This window comes from Pteropus vampyrus, unplaced genomic scaffold (assembly GCF_000151845.1).
Source record: "Pteropus vampyrus isolate Shadow unplaced genomic scaffold, Pvam_2.0 Scaffold1, whole genome shotgun sequence".
Lineage (NCBI taxonomy): Eukaryota > Metazoa > Chordata > Mammalia > Chiroptera > Pteropodidae > Pteropus > Pteropus vampyrus.
In genome coordinates this window covers 25,615,246-25,640,692 of record NW_011888782.1, presented here as the reverse complement: position 1 = coordinate 25,640,692, position 25,447 = coordinate 25,615,246, and the positions used below count along the sequence as shown (strand labels likewise).

Sequence of the window (25,447 nt, the reverse complement as noted above, 5' to 3'; positions counted from 1 at the left end):
AGTCTTCCTTCTTTGGGACTTGTTCTAGTAAACCTTAGTAATAGGAAAAACATTTACAGCATATTTTGGTGGATAAACTGAAAAGGCAGTACCCAGGAAGGTATAGTCATAATTTTTAAAACATTTTTTTAGCATTGAGAATTATTGAGCAATATATTCTTAAGAGTTTAATTAATTTAAAAATATTTCTTATTACAAACAGTGTCCCATATCTTACCCAGAAATGGTCTGGTAAGAACAGCAATTGCCACCTTGTCTGAGCACTAAATGCTGCCAAGAGTTTGATGCTGCTAGCTCTGGGTGCTGGGCACAGGATCCCACACTGGTACTGCTGCTTCTCTTGGCCCAAGAACTCAAGCTTGTTAACAACCACAGCCACTAGAAAGAGTTCCTCAAGATCTCTGTATCACCATCACTTGCTTCTGAGTCCAGGCATATATGATTGGCTGAGCTCAGGTTATGTGCCTGAGTTTTAGCTGCAAGGGAGGCTGAAAAGCAAGCATGTGGCATATTCAGCTCTAAAGTGTGAGGCAGGTAAGGAATTCCCGAACATAAGAAAGTGGTTCAAGTGCTGAGCATCAAAAAGAATGATGTATACTGAGGAAGATAATCAGCACCAGATCATAAGGCCCTTATCACAGTTAAGGACTTTAGGCTTCATCCTAATGGCAGTGGGAGCCATTGAAGGTATTAAGCAAGAGTAACCTGACTGGTTTTACATTCCTGAAAGGTCATTCTGGGTCTCGGAGGATGATGGGGCAAGAGAGGCTGGAGGATAACCAGTAATCAGGCTGTGTAAGACTTTATGCCAGAAATAAGTTTTAGGTTTTGATCCAGCCCTCAGTGAAAAACAAAGCAGCTTCTGCCAGTCACAGGATGACTCATTTGGATGTGAATTTGTCAAAAGCTTTATGAAGGTTTAAATATATTGTCTCTATTAGTTCCCCTTTATGCACATGCGTGAAGAGCTAGTCTTCATAATAACTCCTTATCCTTGTATGACATCCCTTCCCCTCTCTGGAACAATATTGCGTTTCTAACAGTCTGGGTTGTTTAAATGCTATGTCTTTTTACCCTTTATTATGGATCCTACCTGTAGAACAAGATTACATTCATGCTCTGATGAAAATTCTATCAGGTTCAGTTCTGATTTATTTTCCTTATGTTTTTCTCATTCCTGGTGATACCTGACACAATGTTCTCATAACGCTAGGGGACATAACAGAGTATTGATTATCTATATTATTCAGTATTATTAAAGGGATATTTGAAGAAATTAGAAATCTGTACAAGAATTGTCTTGATCAAATATGCACAATTAAAAACATGGACAACATTTTAAAATTAGTAAAAATATAATGCTAAATAACTATTTTCAAAGATTTCACTGCCACTTTTATGTGAACACATAAATTTTATTGTGTTCTATTTGAGGACCCATTTGTATCTACAAGTATGATTGTGATACTTCTGATAGTTTTCCTTCTGGCTGCCTTTACTGCCATTTCTCTGAGACAGATTCCTCCTTCTGCTGATGCCTGCTGTGACCTAGAGAGGCACTGAGCAGTGTTATCTACCTAGAGACCCTTCATCATCCCAAGAAATTACAGTGCACATTGATCTCAACGCCAAGTTTCAGGATTTAAAGGATTAAAGTCAAGTTCAAAGTCTGACATCTGACCTCCGAATGTCCCTGGAGATGGATGGCTGGTGAAACATCTGACATTTCTGGAGCAAACCTGGCACTAGAGTTCAAGTTCCGTTTCCCCATAATCACAACGAGTATCACCTTATCAGTTCTGAATCAATTCTTTACTTCTATCACCAATTGCATTTAAATCATTCATCTCTTATTTAATAATAGTTCGGAGGTGGGGGAAGGAGGCAACTGGCTGAGGCTGTTCCAGAAATCAATATAAGAAGGACTCAGGCTGCAATTTGATATGAAGTTCATGTGTGTAGGAGGAGAAGGTAGGAGGACTTTTCTTGAAACTACATTTGTACAATTAACCATTATATGTTTCATATTGATTTTGTAGTTACATTATATGTTTCATATTGATTAAAAACAGTTTTCTTAAGAGGGTTTTATTCATACTCTATGTAAGATGGAGACAGCATTGAAGAATATTATATAGAGTGGTTTATGTGAGGGTAGATGAAGATGGGGGTGGGCAGTTACCCTGAAGCCATATATTAGAAGCTGGACAAGCAGTTCCCAAATCATTTCTGCAGAAGTGCTTTGGTCCCATCAGGGTGTTTGGGAGGAGATACCGTTCGAGGTTTCAAGGAGAATGAGCTGCTGTTGGTCTGCAGGTACTGGGGATGGTTGGTTTCCTGGAGCCACTGGGGTGGAGGAGCCTATCTATGTCCTACAGAATTCTAGTAGGACACTGGCCATCAGATCTCTGCATTGATCAAACACTGATCCCCAGTCATTTACTAAGCACTGAGGATACTATTATGAAAAACATACAACTCCTTGGAGGAACTCACAAGAAAAACAAGTATCACAACCAGCACTTGTTAAGCTTTTATTTGTGTTCTAGGTGCTAAGCTAAAGAGCTTTATACACCTCTGAACATATCTTAAAGATTCCTATTATGCAGATGAGATTTAGAGAAGTTAAATAATTTGCTCAAGTCCTCTTTGCTCAGCTAATAAGAGCTGAGGTAGAACTTAAATTTGGGCAGCCTGACTCCAGAGGGCATATCTTTAACCATTCTCTGAAAAGCATAAAGATTGATGGTATAGAGAGTCCAGTACTGAGAAAGGACACTTAATCCAGCCCGGGGGGCTTAAGAGATAATGCCTTCAAGAGCTGAGACTCCCATGTGCACTTTTTGGTTTTCTAGCACATTCACAGGTATAAAAATGTTAAAGCTGGAAGGATCTTTAAAGATCTGCCAGTCTCACAGCCTAATTCTATAGGAAAGGTTTAGACAGGAAAAATGACTTTTTTAATTCTTTAAGAAAGCCTGCCAATTTTAGGATTGGAGTCTGGGTTTTGATTAAGAACTACTGCTCTGATTGCCCATGTCACCTCTTGTGATTTGAAATGAGACCATTGGAACAATTGAGACAATTGCCAGTCAACCTTCTCATACAAACAGAAGAAAAGCCATTTTAACAGAGATGGATTTGGAGAGAAATCAGCAAATGTTTGGAGCATTTTCTGTTTAAAGCAAATATTAGCAAATTGTCTCGGGTTGTGAGAGTGAAGACATTAGATTCAAACCCAAGACCTCCCATATTATTCTTGCCAAATTCCCACAAAAATGTATACATGGTGGGCACTAACTCTTGCCCACTGACATCCACTTCCCTTTTCCTTCTGATAGACCCTGATTTTTTTTTTTTTCCAAGAGACTAGTGGAAATCCCTATATCTGCACCCTGCGGTGGAAGGGTGTCCTGTCCAAGGTTGAGTCCTGCCTTGGGTCCAAAGCTGCCTGGATAGGTTCCAGCCACTGAGACCCTGAACTGGAGTAGATGGGCTGGAAAATAATCTTACTTGTTTTCATCAATCCTTAAATGCATACATTCATTTCAATGTTTAATATTAAAAGTGTTTGGGTCTTTAGAAGTTTGGTGATGTTTTTGTGACCAGAAATACTCCACAGGAACTTAACTGTTGTTTATATCAATTAACCTATGAGAAAATCGGTTTTGTTATACATCATTTTGCTTAAAATTACAGTTTCCAAGAACCTGGTGATGAAGTTGAGGACTTCTATCAAAGTCATTTTAGATTCTGTCTTAACTGTCACCTTAATTGAGCTATTACTATGCATCGTTGAGATCTTAAATTGAGCCTCAATATGATTTTCTTATTTTAACACCAAAAAGATGACAAAAGGGAAACAGTACTTCTGAATTTTTCATGTTTTGGGCTTCTGTTACTTATTCCATTAGAAGCGTACATACCGTAATCTTCAGCTAACTGCTAGTTTATTTAGGAACAAGGACCTTGGCTTACTCGTTCATGTGTCTCATACAGTGGGTGGCACAATAGCCTCCCTGAGGCAGGAACTGATAAGTATTCACTGAGTGACAATGGCAATAATAAACAATAACAATGATAATAGCTAGTATTTGCCTATGCTCACTATGTGCCAAAAGCAGTGTGGGCGCCTTCAATGCCTGGTCTCATTTAACCCCTACCAAATCCCTATGAAGTGAGTCGTTTGTTTTTCTCAAATGAGGTAAGTGAGGCTTAGGGAGGTTAAGTTACTTGCTCAAACTCATTCAGCTATGAAAGCACAGTCTGGATTCCAGAGTCTGGATTTTCCTTAGTTACCATTCTTCCAAAAAAAATTAAATTCATGTATAATGACTATTATATTAATAAATACATGATAATTATATTTAAAAACAAACATACCAAGATCAAAATATGCCTCCAAAAGAAAAAAAAAAACAAATCCCTGCATAATAGCTACTTGTTTTTCAGTGCTTATTTATGTGACAGGTATTATTTTAAGCAATTTACCTATATTAACTCATTTTATAGTCACTAACACTATAAGGTAGGTGCTATCATTATCCACATTTCACAGCTGAGGAAACAGAGACCCAGAGAGGTTAAATAACTTGCTTAGGGTCACACAGCTGGCAAGGGATAGAGTCTAGATTTGAACCCAGGCAGTGTGGCTGTACACATGTGCACTACTTTTAATGATGCACTACACTGCCTCACAAAAAGGATAAACTTTGGACATACCTAAGATTTGTGATGCAATTCTATAAAGTTGATTATATCAAATTGAAGGCAGGTTGGTCGCTAACTATAAGAAGTTTAAATGTCAGCTCTCAAGCTTTTTTAATTTTTATTTTCATTTTAACCAGTAGGACAAAATTTCCTTTAAACCCAGAAGTGATAACTCTATCATCACTGGAAAATCACAATGCAGAAACTGCACATTAACTTGTAACTTCGAGACAGTTTACACCTAGGCCTTAAGTTTCGCAACTTTCCCTTCCTCCTCCTCACACTCTCTGTGCCCCATGGGGCACCTTTACAGAGCTGGTGCGTTCTGGTGGGAGGCAGTATCCCTCCCCATCACTGCCACGTAGCCTGCTTTTCCTGCTGGGTCCTCCCTCGTTATATACCTCATCCCATCCCATTCTAGGTCTGGGAATATTGGGTGCTTTAGGGATTTTTTTCACCTAGACTCTAGGAAACCCTGATTTGGACCAAGATCTGAAGTTAGAAACAGAAGTTGTTTTGAATGCTAATTTTAAGGTAGTTTCTAAAACAGCATTTCTCAGCCTTACCTGTGCATTGGGATCACCTGAGGAGTTTCCAAAAAATTCTCATTTGGGTTCCATTCCCAATGTTTCTAATTTAGTTGATCTGAGGTATACCCTGGGCACTTGGAGTTTTAGAAGCTTCCTGGAGATCCAATGTACAGCTTAAGTTGAGAACCACGGTGTCAAGAGCAGCGTTTCTTAACTTTGGCACTATCGACATTCAGCACCGAATAATTCTTTATTAGAGAGACTGCCCTATGCATTGTAGAATGTTAACCTGCATCCCTAGCCTTTACCTACTAGATGCCAGTAGTACACTTCCCAGTTGTGACAACAAAAATGTCTCTAGACTTTGCCAGGGGGGTGGGTACAAAATTGTCCCTATTGAGAACCATTGATCTAGAGCCATAGCTAAGTAGCCTGGGCTGTGAGAGAAATCTCTTAAAAATAAAAACAGAGAAAGGTGGCTTCTACTGCACCCTGGAAAATATAGAAGATGCCGAAGGGGATCTGGCAGAAAACCCTCCAGTCATCGGAGGAAACCTAATCAGGGTGCTTTTTATTTTTTGAAGTTTTTTTTTTTTTAATTTTTTTTTTTTTTATTTCTAAGCAATGAGATGATATATTTGTTGGGGAGCCTGGTAGAGGAAGGTACAATAAGTCTTCACTTAATGTTACCAATAGGTTCTGTGACTTGAAGCAAAATGACATGTAATGAAATCAATTTCATTATAGGCTAATTTATATAAACAAGAGTTAAGTTTCTATGGCATCTCATTAACGTTATAACAAAATGACCTTGAATGGAGTGGTGATATTCAAGGATAGGGAATTAAGGAAATAGTACAGATCTTTCTAGCTGATCTGAGGCACTACGCGAGGAAACGAAATCTTTTTTTAAAAAATTATCGTGAATAGTCTGGCTTGGGGAAAATATTATTTCCAGCTGACGATTTGCTGCCCACAGTTGGGGGGATAATGTCCAAGGGCTTAGATGCCAAACAGATGTAAACTCAGAATGTTGCTTTAGCTCTAGGCAGGCTTTGCCACAAAACCGATGACAGAATGAACTGAAATAGGTGAGAGTCTAGGTATATGTCTAAGATTAGGATTAGAATGAGCTCATTATGGAAAGGCTGAAATTTAGGATTAGAATATTTTAGTGGTTATCTTAGTTTGGGGTATTTGGGAGAAGAGCCCAGGAAGCACCACAGGAGCATGGGGAGGTGAGAGGGAAGGAAGCTAACGGGCGCGTTATCAGAATTGCCACCATGGCAGGGAGCCAGGGGCAGACACTAGTCTCAGAGGTATGGGTGAGAGAGCTGGCATTTCTACCCACTAATTCCCATTTTTCATTGGTTTAAGGCTGCATTTAGGGCTGTTCAATCCTCAGCACTTTTGCTGGGTTCTGGTTTGGGTCTCAGGCAGAGTTGCCAGTGTGGTGCTGGCAATTGGAAGGATTTAGTTGGCATTGGATGGTGATTGCTGATGGGATATAGGTCGGCCACTGGCAACTTCTGATACTGTGGTTAATTTTAAAATTTATTTGAAGATTAACAATGTTTAATTTTTAATAAAGACTTCTTTATACTAAGGAACATTAGGAAGATGCACCAACCGCTGTCATGCACAAAGATACCTTCATCTTACTGTTTGAGACCATGAAATACTATTGTCAGAAACCCAGCAGTCACCCCAGCCTTGTCCTTAGCTCTTCTTGCCCTCACACCTTACATCTAGTCCACTAACAAGTTCTTTCAGGTCTACTCCAAAAGATATGGGAATTTATCTGCTTCCGCCCTTGCTGCTGCCTCATTAATCCAAGGCAATGTTGTCTTTTGCCTGGACTATTGCAGTGGTTTCCTCCTGGGCTCCCACATCCACTCTTCTTTCAGTTTCTCGAATCCACAGGCTTTTTCTTGGAATGCTCCTCCTCCCCACCCTACCCCAGCCCAACCCTACTCCTCCAATGACTTGCTCCTTCCTATCCTTTACTTCTTCATTGAAGATGTTCCTCTCTAAAGAAAGATCTCCCCATCCCACTTGTTAGTCCCAACTCAGTTCCTGTTTGTTTTCTTATTTTTCACAATTTGTGATTATTTTCTTTATTCATTTCATCTGTCTCCCTCTCTAGAATGTAAGCTCTGTAAGGACCATGTCTAAATCCTTGACCATCTTAAACCCTCATAGGGTTGCATAGATTTAGCAAATAAAAAATAGGCTTTCCAGTTAAATTTCAGATAAACCCTGAATAAATTTGTAGTAAAGTATGTTCAAAGGACATATCCAATTATTCATGGCTTATCTGAAATTCAAATTTAACTGAGCATCTTATATTTCATCTGGCAACCCTCGATCCCAGGCCCTGACACATGCTGACTCTAGCAACATACTGTTAAATAAAAATCTGGTAGCGGCATATCAAAATTGCTACTATGGCAACAAAGTGGGGGAAATGTGCTAAAACTACAGAGCTAAAGTAGCGACAAATACCATTTCCCGTTCCTTTCTATTCTGATGTGCCTGTCTTCTCACTCTGTGAGAACCTAATCAACTCACCCCAAAGTCCTGGGCTGCCCAGTATTCTGGGAGAGATGCCAGCCATGGGAAGGGAGCTGTCAGGAGCCGCTTTCCTACACAGCACCGCCTCTGTTTTGTTGTGGTCTGAGCACAGGGGCCCTTGATCTTCTTTGGCCCTGACCTCCCGAGATTGTGAGCTTGAGAAAGGAAAAAATGACTTTGTTTTTTTCTTTATTTTTGTTTGTTTGTTTGTTTGTTTACTTATTTATTTATTTTTAGGTGAGGCAACCCTTGGTCAACCTCACAGATTGCAAGGACCTTGTCAGCTTACAATCCCTTAATTTTTAATTTTTTTTTTTTTTTTTATGGCTATAGCACCTAGTCTTCCTAGGTAGTCTCCCATCCAAGTACTAACCAAGCCTAACCCTGCTAAGCTTCCAAGATCAGACGGGATCGTCCGAGATCAGATGGGATCGGGCTTGTTCAGGATAGACGACTTTGTCCTTTGCAATCATTCATATCCAGAGTCTTGCTCTGTAGCTGGCACATAGTAGGGACTCAGTGCAAGGTTACCAAATGAACTGATAAACGAATGAATAATAGGGTGACTGACTGTCCTGCTTAGACTAGGACTGAGGAGTTTCCTGGAATGTAGGGCTTTCTGTGTGAAAATCAGGGCAGTTGGTACTCTCAGTGAATGATGTTCATTTTTGGTGACTGGACTTCTTGCCTGTTATCACTATACTGGCTGATACATGACTACCAAGATTAGATAGCCTGGTGCCCTGGCTGTTTAAGGACGACTCTAGATATTCGGAGCTCTGCTGACCTCCTTTGCTTCCCTATGCCTGAACTGACTTCTAGGGCCTTGACCTTGGCTTCAATCTGAGCTCATGGTCGTTATGTTGGCCTGTCCTTCCTTGTGGCTTGGGCTTGTGATCTCTGGTAGATGCTCTAGACTGATGCTTCTAGAATAAAGGCACTCAGGCTAAGCACATGCAAAGGGGTCCTGGTCTTGGTACAATCTCGTGGACCCCAAGTCCTGGCCACTACAGGTCTGCCCCAATCAAGTGCTGATTATGACCAATTACCACTTTCACACAACACCAGCAAGTATTTATTGAGTAATTAAGCTGACAGCCACAGAATCCTCCAAAGAAATTTCTATAAATGTTTGAATCACTTGACTGTAAAAACGTGAGTTCTCATTTTAATTAGCCCCCTCCCACAATAAGTGTTTAGAATGAGATTTTGCACACAACCATTCTCAACTGTGGTAGTAATGCTCCAGTCTCAATTAAGTCCTGCTGGGTTCCTGGAATTGGAGGTGAAGTGGCTCTTGAGAGGCATCCAGCACTTGTAGTAGTTCTCATCCAAACAATTAGAGGTTTTGAGCCCCCATTTGGTGACAGCCATACTTAGAGAAGACTCAAACATAAATGCCTGTAGGAAATGACAAGAAAGAAGTGGTGAGGTGGATAACAAAACACATTTGATTAGATGTCAGGAGAGACAATGCGGGTAGGCAGAATCTTGGAATAATAGGTTGTATGTGCCAGCATGGTGAGAAGAGCAGGCTCAGGTCCTGGGTTCTGGCTCTGGCCCCACCACTTATTAAGCAGGTGATACCTTGATACCTCTTAACTTCTCAGAGCATCAAGTTTCATTCTGGACAATGGAATTTGGCACATAAATCTCACATTGTCCTTGTAGCATTATGGAATTAAATTTGCTAGACCCAAGGGCAGAGCTGGGAGAATCCTAGTAATATTCATCTCCTCAGGGGCCATTAATTACTGTGGTTATGTCTTTGTGAAGGAGGCCACACTCCTCATTTTGCAGAGGTGGAAACTAAGGCTCAGAGCTGGGAAATAACTTATCTAAAGTGATGGCAGCAAGAAGTGGCAGAGCTGGGATTTGAGCCTTTTTTTTCCCAGTACTTTGACCAGGAGATGGGCCTAGGAAAAGGAAAAGGCAGAAAAGAGAGTGTGAGGAGGAGAAGGAGAGAATTAGGAAGTAGGAAGCTCTATCCTAGAAAGGTGTGAATGGTGGACATTCCACTGTGATCAGGTTTTTGTCAGCAATGGAAAGAATATGCAAGTGCTCTGTGCATGGTAGACATTCCAGCTTCACTTATTGCTGATTTTTTTTTTTTTTTTTTTTTACCCACTGTGGCTTTTTAAAAAATAAAATTAAAACAAAAAACAAAATAAAACCCTACAATCCTTATGTGCTCACATTTTCGGAAATTTTGAAAATATAGATGGATAAAAGGAAAATAAATATTCTCTTGCGCCACAATCCACGGAAGTCACATTAATGTTTTGGTGTCTAATATACATTAAATTCTTTTTACCTAAACCAATGGAGATGACTGTCCCTGCTTGACTTCCCATGACAGGCTTGATGTGAGGACCAGATGTGATCATGTGGAAGTGCATGCTATAAAGCAGTATTCAGATTTAAGGTTGTTATCATAGCCATTGTTATTGTCTCTTTACTGACTGATTCTTAGGAGACTTGCTGTCTGACTAGAGTAACAAAACTCATCCAAACTGAGCTATGAAGACAGTATTGTATAAAGTTAATTTATTCCAAACTAGAATAAGGATAAGGCATATAGATGGGCCAGCATCCAAATTATATAATGGGAAACGGTGAGGGAGACCAAAGTTAGGTCTAGGTAAAGTGTTGGACCCTCCCTCGCCAGGTCATCTGGGCTCCTTGGCTACCCAGGGCCGCCCACTCCTGAACCCCCACATAGGAGAGTTCTTTGTCACTAGTGCTCAGGCCCTAGACATTACTCAAAGTCTTGCTCCTCAGAAAAACAGCTCTGTCCTGTGCCTCACTCATACAGAACCATGTTCCCTGGTAACACCGACAGTGCTATTGAATGGCAACTCTGGAGTGGCCTGTGGACTTCCAGGAGGCTTCAGAGGCAATAGCTTAACTGAGATTCTCAAACCATGTCTCATAGAAATGTAGGGGTCTACGGAACCTCTGCAGAAACCCTTGCAAGGGGTGATGGAGCTGAGGTCAAGCATGGGACTCTTCTCACCCTCTCCCTACAGACCAACTCCACCAACTCTGGCCCCAGGGTTGGAACTGAAGGCAAACTGCATTGGACAGAAGGACAGAAAATGCTTAGGTTGTTTGCAATCTGGGCATGGAGTCAGGCAGGTCTGTGCTATAGATTTTAAAGTCAGTTAACATCAAAGGCATTTATTTAAAACTGTAAAGCAAATTTGCATATGATTTAGCAATTACTCCTTGTGGTCCATAAACTCTACCTCCAAGAATGCAAAAGTAAAATAAAATCGAGTGCTGCAGCCGTCTGCAATTGTGCTCAGCCTCAGTGTTTACAGTCCGACACAGGAGGAATACAAAACAGGTTTTAAATCCCATCAGTTTCATCCCATGCCAAAGGAAAGCAAAAGAAAATGAGAAAACTGCAGGGAACTGCTGCTCATAGCCCTGAATATAGTGATACAAAGTCTTCTTGACTCTCCTTGGTTTGAGAAACCAGCTGAAGGTGTGACATCATGCATTCTCTGCTATTATGGCCCCAGAGGCAGGAGTTGACTCTGAGACAATGCACAAATACACAGGACTGCTTGCAGATAAGGGAAGATCCTTCCTATAGTATTAATAATACCATCCTATGTTTGAACAGTGTTAGATAGTCTGTAAGGTTAAATCAGAGCCACCTGCTGGGTTAGGTACCAAACCCACTCTACAGATGGAGAAAATGAAGCAGAGAAGTTAAGTGACTTGTTCAAGGTCACACAGGAACTAAGGGCTACGATTTGAACCCAGGCCTGACTCCAGGTCTGAAGCTTTCTCTACCCCTAGCACATCAGAAATCTAGGAAAAACACAGGGTGTGTGCCTGAACACATGGGAACATATACACAGACACGCACTCTCCTCTCCTGACTCTTTCTCTGTGACTTTAATAAATAAAAAACAGCCACGTCTCTCAACAAGATTGGAGAGCCCAGAGGCCGCCAGAACCTGGCATTTAACTTACCATGGTGCCATTGGCAGTCCTCTCAGGTGCCAGCTTGGCTTTGCTGGCCTTCTCAAAGCAGTCAGCGTCAGGCCCGTGGGGAGTCATTGCACTGTGCAGGCTGCCTCCTCCTGGCAGGAACCCACTTTGCTTTGCCTCATAGTGACCTTCGATGAGTCCCATAAATTCGCTCATGCAGTTCCCTGGGAAGGTCGAAGTGGTATTGTTTCCATTACCCAAGGTAAGACCCGTAAACGCTAAGACCATTTGAACATTATTTCCACAGAATGACAAGAAGACAGGAGAATCTGATACATTTTATAAGATTAATAAAGAATACAGATCAACAGAAGAATAATTACAAAACTTTCATTAGTGTAGAATTCTTGGTAGGCAAAACTCTATTCTATGGCCATGTAGATTATCAGAGGTCTTGTGTTCCACTGCCTGAAAGAAATTACTCTAGATTTAAAGAAAATTAAGGCCCGGACAAAAATTTTCATGATGATTAAAATACAAATTGTAATAAAGAATGAATGGACGCCATCATTTAGGCTTACGATCCTCATATCAAAATTATCTTTATGTGTGATTTTGAACCCCTTCTCAACCAGCCCCACAGTAGTATATGTGTCACCATATTTCTGGTTCTTCATATAGAAAACTGAAGTGAGGTGTGTACGTGTGTGTGTCTGTGTGTGTGTGTGTGTGTGTGTGTGTGTGTGTGTGTGTGTGTGTGTGTGGTGTGTGTTGATGGAAGGGTGATGTAATGGAAAGAAACCTGGACTTGGAGCCCATTATCAAATGATAATCTGTGTGAAAGGATCCTAGTATTTGTAAAACCCAGTTTATAAATGCTATATTCTAACAAATATTATCTTCTATATCTGAATCTGATATCATCTTATTCTTCCATTCTTCAAAATACCTCTTAGATGCATTCTTTTTTTATTTCCATTGACATTATCTTCATAGAATTCCAAAATTTTAAAATTGGAAGAGATCTCTACTTCTACTCAATAGAGAAGAATTTTCTATATCATTTCTGACAGATAATCTCCTGGGCTCTGTCTGCATGCCTCCTGTGAATGGAAGCTCTCTACTCAACAAACCTCGGGGTATTAAAAAGTTCTCTCGGATTAAGGAAATTTGCCTTCATATATGTTAAATATATTGGTGCTAGTTGTGCCTTCTGGAGTTACGCAAAATTTGACAAAAATCACCATGTTCTCATTCTTTAAATCTTGTGTTTCTTTTGAAGTAAAGCTTTTTATTGGAATAGCAACACATTTAAAGCAAGAATTAAATATAACACCTGAGTAAATTTAAGTGCCTTTTAATTCATCTACCCATCCATCTGTCCATTTCCCACCCATCCATCTGCCTATTCATTCATCTAATATATATAATTGGACACTGCGCTAACTACTGTGATAGAGATGAATAAGAAATAGCCTATCTGAAGTTACTCATAGTCTGTCCCAAGAGAATGCTAAGACTGCAAATCATGAACAGAGTAGAGAGATATGGCAGTGGCAACCCTTGCAAGGCCAAACATATGACGTTATGAATGCCCCACCCCTCTTCCTTACGTGTGAAATACAACCAATTGCCAAAATACTTCTGTAATTGACTAGGCAGCCATAACCACCTTGTCCAGAAAGCAAAATGCTGCTGCAGGTCCCTGCAGAAAAGGAAAGACCCATAGCTCTATGTGCTTCTCCATGAAGCAGGATAGAGGAAAAGAAGTGACTGTAAGCATAAAGTATCTCTATTTTAAAAGCAGTTCTGCTTATGATTTAAATATGCTGTCACACATATCACTCCAGTATGCATCATCAGGGTCACCTTCATGGACTAATTTTAAGAGAGCAAGACAGAATTCAGCTTCGATATGAATATGAATTTATGTAGCAGAGAGTTTGGTGATGACTTTTCTATATCATTTTCTATATTTCAAAGGACAGTGGGAGGGGAGATCTTGCCTTTCTGATTAATGTTGAATCCAGTTGACTAAGGCACATTAAGATGACTGGAGGCAATATTTCTATATAAATAATCCTCTACTTCTATAAAGTCACATCAAGGTAGCAAAATTTTTGATTATTGCTAAAGCAATATTTTAAATATCTCTGGTAAAAAATAATTTCTGACTTGGGGTTCTGTGGTTTTCCTAACTAACTTGAGGCAACCATACCTTTCTTGAGATCTATCTATCCTGGGCCAAATTTACTTGAGAGTCTTTTAAAAAATTATTAGTAGCACATCACAAGGCCATTTGTTTCAGGCAATCTGAACTACAAACCAAAGTCAAGGCATGGGTTGAGAGCTGTGGCCCAGTAGCAGACTTGTCCAAGTCTGATTGCTCTGTTATCCCTCTCCCTGGGTGGGGAGACAGCCCCAGGCCAGTGTCCCTCAACAAGTGCTCTGTACACCTCCTGCATCAGAATTTCATGACTCGCTAGTTTAAAATGCAGATTCTGAGGTTCCACCTCAGAACCAACTAATTAAGTTGGGAGTGGGTCCTGGTAATAAACATTGAAAAATGGGCATTCTAAGTGATTTTATGACCCTTAACGTTCTCAAACCTCCATACAAGAACTGTACAAAATAGTGAATTATCAAAGACTAGCATGTGAGATCCAGGCTCTAAGCCAGAGCCATTCTCTCTCTCTTCTCAGCAGGTCCTCTAAGGGGACCAACTGCCAAGAGGAAACAGGGCCTATGATGGGCTTGACACTCTTCAGAAAGGACATAGTTTGTTACAACTTTATTCACAAAGCATCTTATATCTTTGTAGTGGTAACTAATGGTATCCTTCTCTCAGTCATAGTGGTGCCACCTAAAAAAGGTGCTGGGATTTGGCCATGAAGTGGCCCATTCCGATGGCCTCTACACATGTCTGAGTTGCCCACCCAGTGCACCATTCTACCCTGTTGAGCCCTGGTTCCTGGGAGCTGATCTGTATAGAGAGGAGCTTCCTATGAACAGAAGGCCCTGAGGTTAATTAAGGAGAGGGGTTTATTTTTTTAGAATGTTCCTGTTCAGAGTATTTCTAGAACGCTATGTACAAAAATGCACAGTTTAGAAAGTGGAATCATATACTGACCTTTAGGTTGGATTTACAGGTACTACTGAACAATTAAAAATGCCAGCCTCATTAAGTGTAGACATGAACTGCCTTATTCTTGGTGATTCATTCATGTATTAAATAAATATTTATTAGAAGCATATTAAGTATGAGGCACTGTGCTAGGCACATCAGTTGTCATGAGAGTCTGCTCTGGCATCTGATTGGCTTCAGATAAATCCTGAATCCACCACTTAATTAGCTGTGAGGCCTTGAGCAAGTTACTTAATCCTTCTTGTGTCAGTTTCATCTTCTGAAAAAAAAAGGGCAGGGGATAATGATATGACCTATCTCTGACAACTGTTATGAGGATTAAATGAGCTGATGCTTTTAAAAAACTTATAACAGAGGCATGGAAAATGATCAATAACTGTTAGCTGTTAGTAATAATAATATTAATAAAATAAAAAAGTAGATCTGGTTAAGTTCTGTTCCAGGCAAAAAATGCTCTGCAGAAACTGCTTTCAGAATAGGATCCATTCCTCAGCGTGGACTACAGTCTGCTCTACCCTGCCAAAATTATTGGAGAAGGCACATTTTACTGGCCCTTGAACTAGACTTAGGTAATGAGCTTTCCCCAAACAACAAACTAACCAACAGCAGCCCACTGTTCCTCTTCTCTCAAAAGAAGCATCTGAAATGTGAAGAAACTTGCTTCATGCTTTAACAGCCTTTCTGCCTCTCTTCTGGGTCAGAGGAACTGGGCTGCAGGCATTATGCAGTGTTTCCTTCTCAGAGTCAACGCGTCCCTGCCTCCCCATCTAAGTTATGGTATTTAAGCAGCTATAGGTCTAGGACCAGGCCTCGGACACAGGATCCCGAACTCGAGCCAGGGCAGGGCATCCGGAAACACCTTTGGCAGTATTCCCAACAGGCGACGCTCGTCGCTTTTCTGTCTCTGGTTTCCAGTTGTGGCTTGGCAAAAGAGAGACTTACTGTGGTAATAAGGAGGCCTGAAGGTCTTATCAGCAACCCCCCATCGAGGTGGGAAGATGACAAAATCAGCGATGGCCACTCCGGGGCGTAGAGACTTGGCAGTCAGAACTGTGAAAATGGATGGGTCCTGAGAAAGCACAAGGAGAGGCTGAACATACGAGGAAAGGGAGGTGGCTGGACAATAACACGCATGTCACCCACACATGAAAGGGTTTTGGAGTGACACTCTAATTTCTGATCAAATCACATAGGCCAGGCTAAGAAGCCTGGGCTTGTTGTTGGGGTATAATAATCATTCATCTGACTTTCCCCTCTTGCTGTGCTTGAAGTAACAGCAGCTAAGAAGATTCTGAGCTGCTTTTTCACCCCGCTGAACCCCTTTTCACAAAGTACTACCCTATGGGTCTGAGAATCTGTGGCACCTGCCTCCCAACCTCAGGTCATGGTGACCAGAGCTGGGGTGTGCTGCAGGGAGCTCTTGGCAGAAGGGATGCTTGGAGTAAGGTGGAAATAGAAATAAAATAATATCCACGCTTTGGCATAAATATAGGATCTGCTTCTTTTTTTTGGTTGGGGGGTGGTGAATCACAGAGCCTCTAGCTGGTATTCTCATTGCTTTCTTACCCTTGTTTGACTCTTAGGTTTAAAACACACCATGTACATCGCTAGTTTGGGTGGTGGTAGTGTAGAGGGGAATAGGTTGGGGTGTGATTCTGATTTTAAAAGAATTTTACAATCCTTCGGTGGAAAGATTGAGATTAGACTTAATTGAAATCAATGATCATGTTTGCTTTCGGATGCTATGCTATGGTCAAGATTCAAAGATGATTGAGATCTATTTCTTGCCCCTTTAACATTATTGGTGGAGGGGCGGGGTAGGTGGACTGAAGGAGTAATAAGACAGGTGCATGAACAACTAATCACAGCAAGGTGCCAAGGGCAATCTAGCTTTATAAATAGAGATCCAAGGGAGCACAGAAGAAGGGTGCCTATATTAACCTGAGAGGATCAGGAAGGCTTCAAAGAGGGGGTGACATCTGAACTAGGTACTGAAGAATGAAATGAGAAAGAAAAAGAGTGAGAGGGAGTGGGGGAGGAAAGAAGGAAAGGTAAGAAGGAGGAGGAAAAGAAAAGGCACTTTTAAAGCACAGAAAACAGGAAAGACATCAAAATACACACAGATTTCTATTAAGAGACAATAAAGCTAAAGCCCAGAGTGCACTGGCAGAAGAGAGAGGGGCAAGAGGTGGCACTGGAAAATTAGTCCATGGCCAGATGGTGAAGAGCATCAAATACCACGCTTCAGAGCTCAGACTTAATTCTACACCACAGGGAGCCCGCAAAAGGTTTTTTAATACAGTGGTAGAATGATCAGGTCTGAAATTTGGAAAAATAACTATAGCAGCAGAACAGAGGAGATTGAACCTGGGTAAACGCAAGTCGAAAACTCAGCCCTTATTGCTGTGAGAGTTAACACTTCTCCATCTGTCGTGAGAAATGATCTGAAACTTAACGAAAAGGTAGTGAGGCTCAAATAAAGCTCTATCAGTGTCATGGGATCTTTTCATGCTGTTTTGGGCTTGATGCTTCATTTTCTTTTTCCTTTTAGTTTTATTCAGAGTTGTTGCTCTTCAGAAAGGTAGTTTTGTCCCCCCAGAGATAAGCTGAACTGGCTCAGAGTAATCTTTCTGTCTCTGATTCTCTAGCTTCTGCTCTAATTATCCCTCCAGCTTGTGGGTTACGTTAATCTTTTATAAACTGGGTTGCAAAATGTACTTCCCTCCAGGATCCCAGAACTAGCACTTCATCGAGAATGTGGGGCCTTAGGGGCCTGCACTGTAGACCAGGGACTTATTTGCGGCCCCCTAAATAAGTGAAAAATATGATCAAGTTCATACGCTAGACTTTCTTTGGTTTAAATTCAAGCACTGCACATTATGAGTCACTTTAGAAGAGAGCTGTCTGCTCCATCACGGCTAGAAGCAGCCAGAAGAGGCACTGGAGTAGGCAGCCAGAGCTAGTGGACTGTTGGTATTTGTGGGCAGGACAGGGAACTTTCCAAATACAGAAACGTTCCCTTTTTATCATGCCACTAAGATTAGCAGTCAGTTTTCTTTTGGGGATAAACTTTCCATGAAGAAACTAAGTTTTTAGTCATCTAGGACAGTTACTGTGACTAATCTATGTAGAGAACTGAGCTGTGCTCCTGGGCGAGTTTTGAGAGTCTAGCCTGGCTCCCTCACTGGCTGTGTTATTTATTCCTTCTTCGAAGCATTGCAGCAGATGATTCAAACTCCTGTCAGCACAATCACAAATGACTATATTTCAGACTTCCAAGGATGACACTAGAAATGTTAAATCCGTAAACCCATCTCACCCAAGGGTTGCCCACTCTCCAAGGCCCCTCCAGGGTCCAGACTTACTGCGTGGTCAAAGGCCACTGCGTTGATGACCATGAAGTTCTCCAAGTTGTACTTGTAGGGGGTATAGTTCCCATGCCAGGCCACAACATTGAATGGGGAGACATTCTGATTGCAAAAGAAGGAGAAAAGGGTGATCTTAGCACCTAATGCTTCTGTAGCTGTGATTCCACAGTTTGTACTTGGCATCACTATTTTTCGATTTGATTTTATTCTTATAATTTAATAATAGCATCTTTTGGGAGAAGTGTAACCCTGAATCATTCTGTGGTTGCTTCACATACCCTCAAATCATCCTTCCTCTAGCCACTAACCCTATTTTTCCAGTTCATAAGCTGCAGCTGCCTCTGATCACATGCGTAGCAGAAGCATAGTACATTCTCTAAAACAGCGCCTTTTCAGCAAGTTTTAACACAACTGTGAGAATCTGTGGATACAAGCAATTCTCAGGCCACCAGGGCCACCCTCGGGGTTTCCTGGTATGAAGGGCAGGCATGTGCTGTGACTGTTCTCTAGGTAACTGCTGCCTAGAGTATCTTCCATTAGACACAGTGCTTGGGTGGTGAGTGCAGGATGGCAAGAATGTCTCTAAGAGTTCCAGCCCCAAGAACTTGAGATTTGAGGGCAATCCTAAGGTGATGCTTCTTGGGCCTGCCCTGGCATAGGAGAGGATCAATGCTCTGTTATAGGAAGGTTGTCCCTACTGCAGATATGGGTCTGTGCTGGAAACGACATCAAATTCAGAATGTTCTAAAGACTTTACTGAATGGCTACTCACAGAGGTGTGATATGCATTATTAAACTGCCTAGAGATGGTGTGGTACCTGAGCCTAGCAATAATGTGAAGACATCGCCATTCCTAGCCCTGTGAAATATGGGAAGGAAATGTTATAGGATTCCAGCAAGAGCTAGAACCATGAATAAGGGGGCTGCCCAGTGGTATACTGATAAATATTTTACAACTAGCCCTCTGGAAAAAAATTAAAAACTCCAATTTATAGCATTTGCTGATTTCTGGGATATACATACTCTTATTGTGATCATTTTTGAGGTACCAATGTGATGTCACCTAACACAAAGCTAGGAAGAGATGTGTATATCAAGTATTGCAAGTAGGTACGAACTGGCTTAAGCATGCCACTGGGGCCACTCAACAAGAACTGAGATTGTGGAGGGATGAGGTCACAAATAGGGAGGAAGAAGGGAAAGGAAAACTCCAACTTAGTTTTCCTCCCGCTCTCTAATTTCCTCTGAGGACCTCCCACTGGTTGAACCCAACCAAAAGCCAGCTGGCTAGGGAGCCTGGGTGATGCAGTCCACATAGGTCAACCTCCCAGGGCACAGATCATGGTAGAAAAGGGAGAACAGATCAGAGGGAGCTTGCACAGAGAATAACCAACACAGGGTCCACCTGCAAAATGGAAAACATTGGAGCTGCTGGCCACCTCTAGAATGATGGTTCTCTGTCAACTCTATGTCAAAAATAATATGGGGAACATATGCTTAAAATGAATGCGTATTTCCACACCTCTCCCCAGAGGTTATCATTTTTGCCCAACTGGAGTGGTATCTAAGGATATACATTTTAAACAAGCCACCCTGAGAATCTTTTATGTAAATGGTCTCTGAACCACATTTTGAGAAATCCTGACCCAGAGAACATGAGGGTGATGATGTGTCAATAAAGGTGACAATTAGCCCTCAGGGGTTAATTTTAAGTGCCAAACAAATTGGCTTCTACCAGTTAGCATACTTTCTAGATGCTATCCAATAACATGCCTTGGCAAAATATAAGCAATAAGTCAAATGGGAAAAAATAAAGCATATTGAATATAAAGAATATTGGCAAATGAGATCTTTGGATTATTTTGGTTATATGATTACTTTGTTCTAATATATATTCAATACATTAAGGAATAGTATACTATATATCAATTATATACTGTGTCCTATATAGTATATACTAATACATATAATAATTATATATTATATTAGTATATATGACGTTATAGATTACATGTTATTATTTTATTATTATCTATGCCTTTGCTCATCTCATGAGTTTACCAGGCTGGTGGTATAAACCAAATCATGCTATGTTAACTGTGTTCTACTTGTTTTGTGTCGATTCTTGCTAGTTTTTGAAATATGGTGGCCATTGATGGATATAAATCTTGAATGATCTGCTTCTTAATTTGTTTCCCTTTTCAGAACATGTTATCCTGTTTGTATGTTTCCCCCACCATTTACAGAGAGCTACATATCCCCACTTTATTGTCTACACATAACCAATTAACTTCAGAAAATGATCTCCCTTCTATTCACAAAACTCATTTCCACTTGTATGCTTTTGCTTAAGCTTTTCCCTTTCTTCTTTATTTTTTCCTTGTAAGTGGAAAGAGCATGGCCTTTGGTGTCAGACAGAAATGTGTTCAAATGCTGGTTTTACCATTTACTGTGACATTTGGTAAATTATTTGTCACTACTTAGCCTGTTTCCATGATAAACAGTACTTTATTTGTAGAATCTTAGTGGTGAAGTAAAGATTAAAGAATATAGTATGTGTAAAATATTTAACACTGGCCTTTGTAATCGGTAGGTACTAAATAACTCTTCGTCCCCTACCCCACCTATAGACCCTCTTACATTACCTGTTTGGCAGCAAACAGCTTGCCCTGGTATTTATTAATCACAGTGTAACCACCTGGTACTTGGCGATCTTCATACCAGGCAACAGGTATCAAGAAATCTCGAGGATTGGCCAAACCATTGGCTCCTAGAACACCCAAAAGTCTTTTAGATACTTCTGAAGTCACATAGGAAAAATGTCCACAGTTGCACACAGTAAAAGGGTTTTCCTGCATGTCACAATTTGTTTTCATTGTTCAAAGGCTCATTGGATTCCTAGTCTGGTACTTTTTTTAGGAGGACCCAAGGGATTTGGTCAGGAAAAATATCATGAAACTCATCATCATGCATCACATCTAGCATCACCTCCTAAAGTTGTAGAGTGAATATGGTTTATAAAACTACCTTACATGCACTATCTCACCACTACAGGTAAGGGGAGCAAAGAAGAGAAAGAGACTAGAAAAGAGGACAAGGAAAAATCGTAGAATATTAGACCTTCTTCTTTCCAAGAAAATCCTGAGGACTCTAGAACTCATCTACAGTCCTTGATCCACAGTCCTTGAGAAAGAAAAGGTTACATACTGTTGCCCCAGATGTGCTCTGCTCCTCAGAAAGAACTCAGAATCAAACCGAGTCTGTAAAACCGCTCTCCAGCCTGACAAATCTGTCAGGGAGAAAGTACTCAGGACTTGCCTGCTTACCTTTGCTTTGTGAATATTTTCCCCAGAGAAAGAAAATAAATCAAAAGACCAAAGATGAAAAGCATAAGTGCAAAAACATAATTTAACTCTGAGAGGAGAGACCTGGGGAGTGTTTTATCATTTGCAGCTCCTGGAGTTGAAAAAAAAAACCAAACTCCCAGCTGGTTAGAAAATTATATATATTTTCCAGAGGGTACATGTTCTGTGGAACCTCAAGGCTGTGCTGACTGCAGGGCAGCAGGAAGCCAGGCCAAAGTGGGAAGAGCGGGTGGTGAGCAGGATGACAGACGGCCCACCATGGCTCCAGCTGCCTCTCTGCTGCCTCCCACCTTCCTCTGACTATTTGGATCCTCCCAGGGGACTGACCAGAAGGCACATGCTGGCCTGTCCTGGTTTTGCTCTAAAAAAGCTGTTGACAAAGAAGGGAAGAACTGGGAGGTGTGGCCACCACCTTCTGTAAACATGCCAAATATGAAACCAAGGGCCAATTTCCCCAAATATTTTTTTTCACTCTAAATGATGTTTTGAGAGCAACCCCTCCTACCATCTTCATTTCTCTTCTGTATGCTCTGATTCCAGCTTGCCAGAAGAATCGAGGGTGGGGAGATCTTAGGTCACTTTTCAAAGTTTTAATCTGCCACATGGAAGCTGCGGTTTCTAGCTCCTTCATAGCACTGAGTGATGTACCTTTTTTGACTGTTAAGTGTGTAGATTTTGCGGAGTGTGCTCAGTAGAAATGTGGGTTCGTATACGATGTCTCTCAGTATTATTCCCCTTTCCATAGGAATATAATTCCTGTGATTTTTATGGCTTTCCCCACTTTATTGTCTACACACAACCAATTAACTTCAGAAAATGATCTGCCTTCTATTCACAAAGCTCATTCCCACTTCTATGCTTTTGTATGAGCTGTTCTCTTCTCTTTCAGCTTTATTTTTCCTCAACTTTTCATCAAGAATTAGCCAAATCTCATCTCTTTTCTGAAGCTGTTCCTGGTGATCTGGCCCACAGTAACCCAAACTTCTACATCCCATAAAGTGTACACTGTATAGCCAGAAGTTTATTATGTACTGTCTTGCTCTCCAATGGTATATATACTATTCTAGAGAGGAATTTATAATAGGTTGTCTTGGGTCATTTTCTGTTATGGGAAGAGGCTTGTGTTACCCTTGACAAGGTTCCTGTCATTACCCTCAGCACAATGTGGATGCTGAGACAAGCTATGGATTGATACACTGATGAGCTAATTAATGAAGATTTTGTTTCATCGGTTGGGTCAGCCATACTGCCTGGAGCCACTGAATCTCAAGATCTGAAAAGATAGCCTGGCTTTGCTCAGAGAGTTCTCATAGGTCTCTAAAATTCCCAGCTATTCTTGGTCTAGAGAAGAAGTTGTCTAGAGAAGAAAGTTGAAGTTTGACTGAGATAATGAAGGAAAAAGGATGCTTAACTCTCATGCAAGTATCTGTGTCCTATCTCTCAAGACAGGTTTGGAGGCTTGAAGTGAAGGTTTACCAATTGGTCCCAGATCAGGCAACTCAAAGTGGACGCCGTAGACCTCTAGGATGTAGCCCCTGGTCTCCTCGAAGACATCTATGCTGAACCGCATTCCTCTCTGGAACAGGAAGCATTTGTATTTGTATTTGTATTTGGAACAGGAAGATTTGGTATGCCTTCCCAAATCATGCCTGTAGTTATAAAGAAGCCCCAGAGCCATAGCCAGCCCCATATGCTCAAGTAATGCTATAGTCTGTTGAGCTATGTTTGAGAGACAGCCAACTCAAAGCTGAATTAGAAATAAAAATTTAACTCCTAATAACATCCGCGATCCAAAACAATTCTAGTCTATTCTCTTATTGGGTTCAGGGATAACCATGCTTTGCTTTAGCCAAATTTTTTTTTAAAAAGTCCATGTTCACTGCCCTCTATTCACATTCAGGGCCTTATCTAGAGTGCGTATAAATATTTAGGAAAGTGAACTGACGATGCTCTGTGCTTTGTGATTTTGTGCTATTTTAAAACAAAGCAGGCACCTAAGCCTGCTTACTCTTCTGCACAGGGAGCCTTTGCCCAGACATGACAGAGAAATTTTAGAGTTGGAAATAGCAACGGCTGCAACATCTGATTGCTCCCAAATTAGAGAGGCAGGGAGAAGGGGACACATCGTTCACCTGAATGACGCAGATCTCCTTGGGCTGCACAAGCATCTTGCCGAACTCCGTGTAAATGAGAAGTTTCCCTTTCTGAGGAACTAACAAAGAGACAGGACAGCAGTGAGCATCTTTTTTATGCAAGAACCACTCCATGAAGAGTAAAAGGCTTAAAGGCTGCATTTGCTTTTTCATTCCCAATGAAAAGAGCTTTATTGAGTCTCATAGGGAAAGATCTATATTCTGACAACTTAGGTTAGCTATTTTATTATCTAGAAAAACGTGATTGAAAAAAAATTGACTGCTTTTTCTTTTCTTTTTTTTTACTTGTCAGATAAGGAGTTTGTGGATTGACAAAAAGGGAAGCCAAAATAGGACAGAAATCACCCATTTCTGATAGTTCCAGCAGGAGGCTGGCATTTACATGTCTAATGTCTACACCAAAATGTTCACTCCAAAATACCAGTTCTAAAACCATAAAAAAAAAATGGGCAGACCAGAGAAATCTCTAATAGACACTCCATTTTAGATGCTCACATGAAAACCTGTATTTAAATTGCAGATATCAGTGACAGTCTTTTCCTGGGCGGGTTTGAACGCACATTGAGGTACCTTGATAAGTTAATCACATGTTGGTATCACCCTTCATTTCTTTTCAGCTGCCCAAATCTCCTGTGTTAGAAGGATCCAGCAGAAATGGGCAAAGACAGAGAAACCAGGAAATAGAGTAGGGGTTTTGAAGTACACTAGGAATCTTTTCCAGACCACCAATTGCTTTTAGACCTCAGTCTGTAGATTTCACTAAATAAAACATATTGAAGGGATAAAGGAACATAATATGTATAAAGTTAAAAAGCAGATTGTGTCTAGGGTTCAATTCACAGTGAAGAAGTCTGAAATCTTCAAAACTTACCAATCAAGAAGTCTCCATCTGAATTATAAAAGCATCTGAAATGTATAGAATAATTCCTGTGATTTTTAGTTTTAACATTATCCAGACAAATGAATCCACTGCACAAATTATTGTTTAGTACACACTATGTGCCAGGCTTGGTTCTGGGTATAAAACGATGTGCAAAATGACCCAGTTTCTGCTGTCATGAAGCTTCGAGTCTTGTAGCAAGTCAGACAGCATCAATTACAGAACTATGTCATTGCAAACTATAATGGCACTATGAAAGTCAGGTTCAGGGGAATGAAAGAATAGTGGACCTGATCTAGTCTGAGGAGTCAGAAAAGCTTCCCTGAAAATCTGAAAGAATCATCTAGGCAAAGGTTTAAGGAGAGAGGAGAATATTCCAGACAGAAGGAACAGCATGTGCAAATGCTCTGAGGCAGGAGGACACATTGCAGGGTGAAAGAACCGAATGAAGGTGGGTGTGGCTCAAGTGGAGAGAAAAGAAGTGCCAGATATGAGGTTGAACCCAAAGAAATATCTCCTCTGCCTTGTCATAGGCTATGATCTTCGCCCTGACTATGGCTCAGAGAATTAAATGACTTGCCCAAGGTCACTTAGCCAGGAAGAGTGGAATTGCCTTTGGACATAATGGTCTGGTTCAAAAATCACTACAATATTCTGCTTCTCAAACAAAAGGCAAGACTGCCATTCACGTGTGTTTTTCTGATTTAAAAAAATCTAATGTCTGATTTCTTCTGTTTAGGAACTTTAAGCTTACACAGTTATTAGCTGAAGCCAGTC

At 40.9% G+C, this 25,447-nt stretch overlaps 1 protein-coding gene across 1 annotated transcript in view; it reads right to left on the bottom strand.

Moving 5' to 3' along the window:
- Window positions 1–8,863: 8,863 nt before the first annotated feature.
- HGD (homogentisate 1,2-dioxygenase) overlaps window positions 8,864–25,447 on the bottom strand; it is a 34,282-nt gene continuing 17,698 nt past the window's right edge. Inside the window, exons 6-13 of the mRNA XM_011373184.2 lie at window positions 24,662–24,696; window positions 23,770–23,849; window positions 23,114–23,213; window positions 20,918–21,042; window positions 18,270–18,374; window positions 15,847–15,973; window positions 11,802–11,983; window positions 8,864–9,215 (exon numbers count right to left, since the gene is read on the bottom strand). Coding sequence (XP_011371486.1) covers window positions 9,066–9,215; window positions 11,802–11,983; window positions 15,847–15,973; window positions 18,270–18,374; window positions 20,918–21,042; window positions 23,114–23,213; window positions 23,770–23,849; window positions 24,662–24,696 — 904 coding nt within the window. The 3' untranslated portion in view covers window positions 8,864–9,065. The remainder of the gene's footprint in view (window positions 9,216–11,801; window positions 11,984–15,846; window positions 15,974–18,269; window positions 18,375–20,917; window positions 21,043–23,113; window positions 23,214–23,769; window positions 23,850–24,661; window positions 24,697–25,447) is intronic.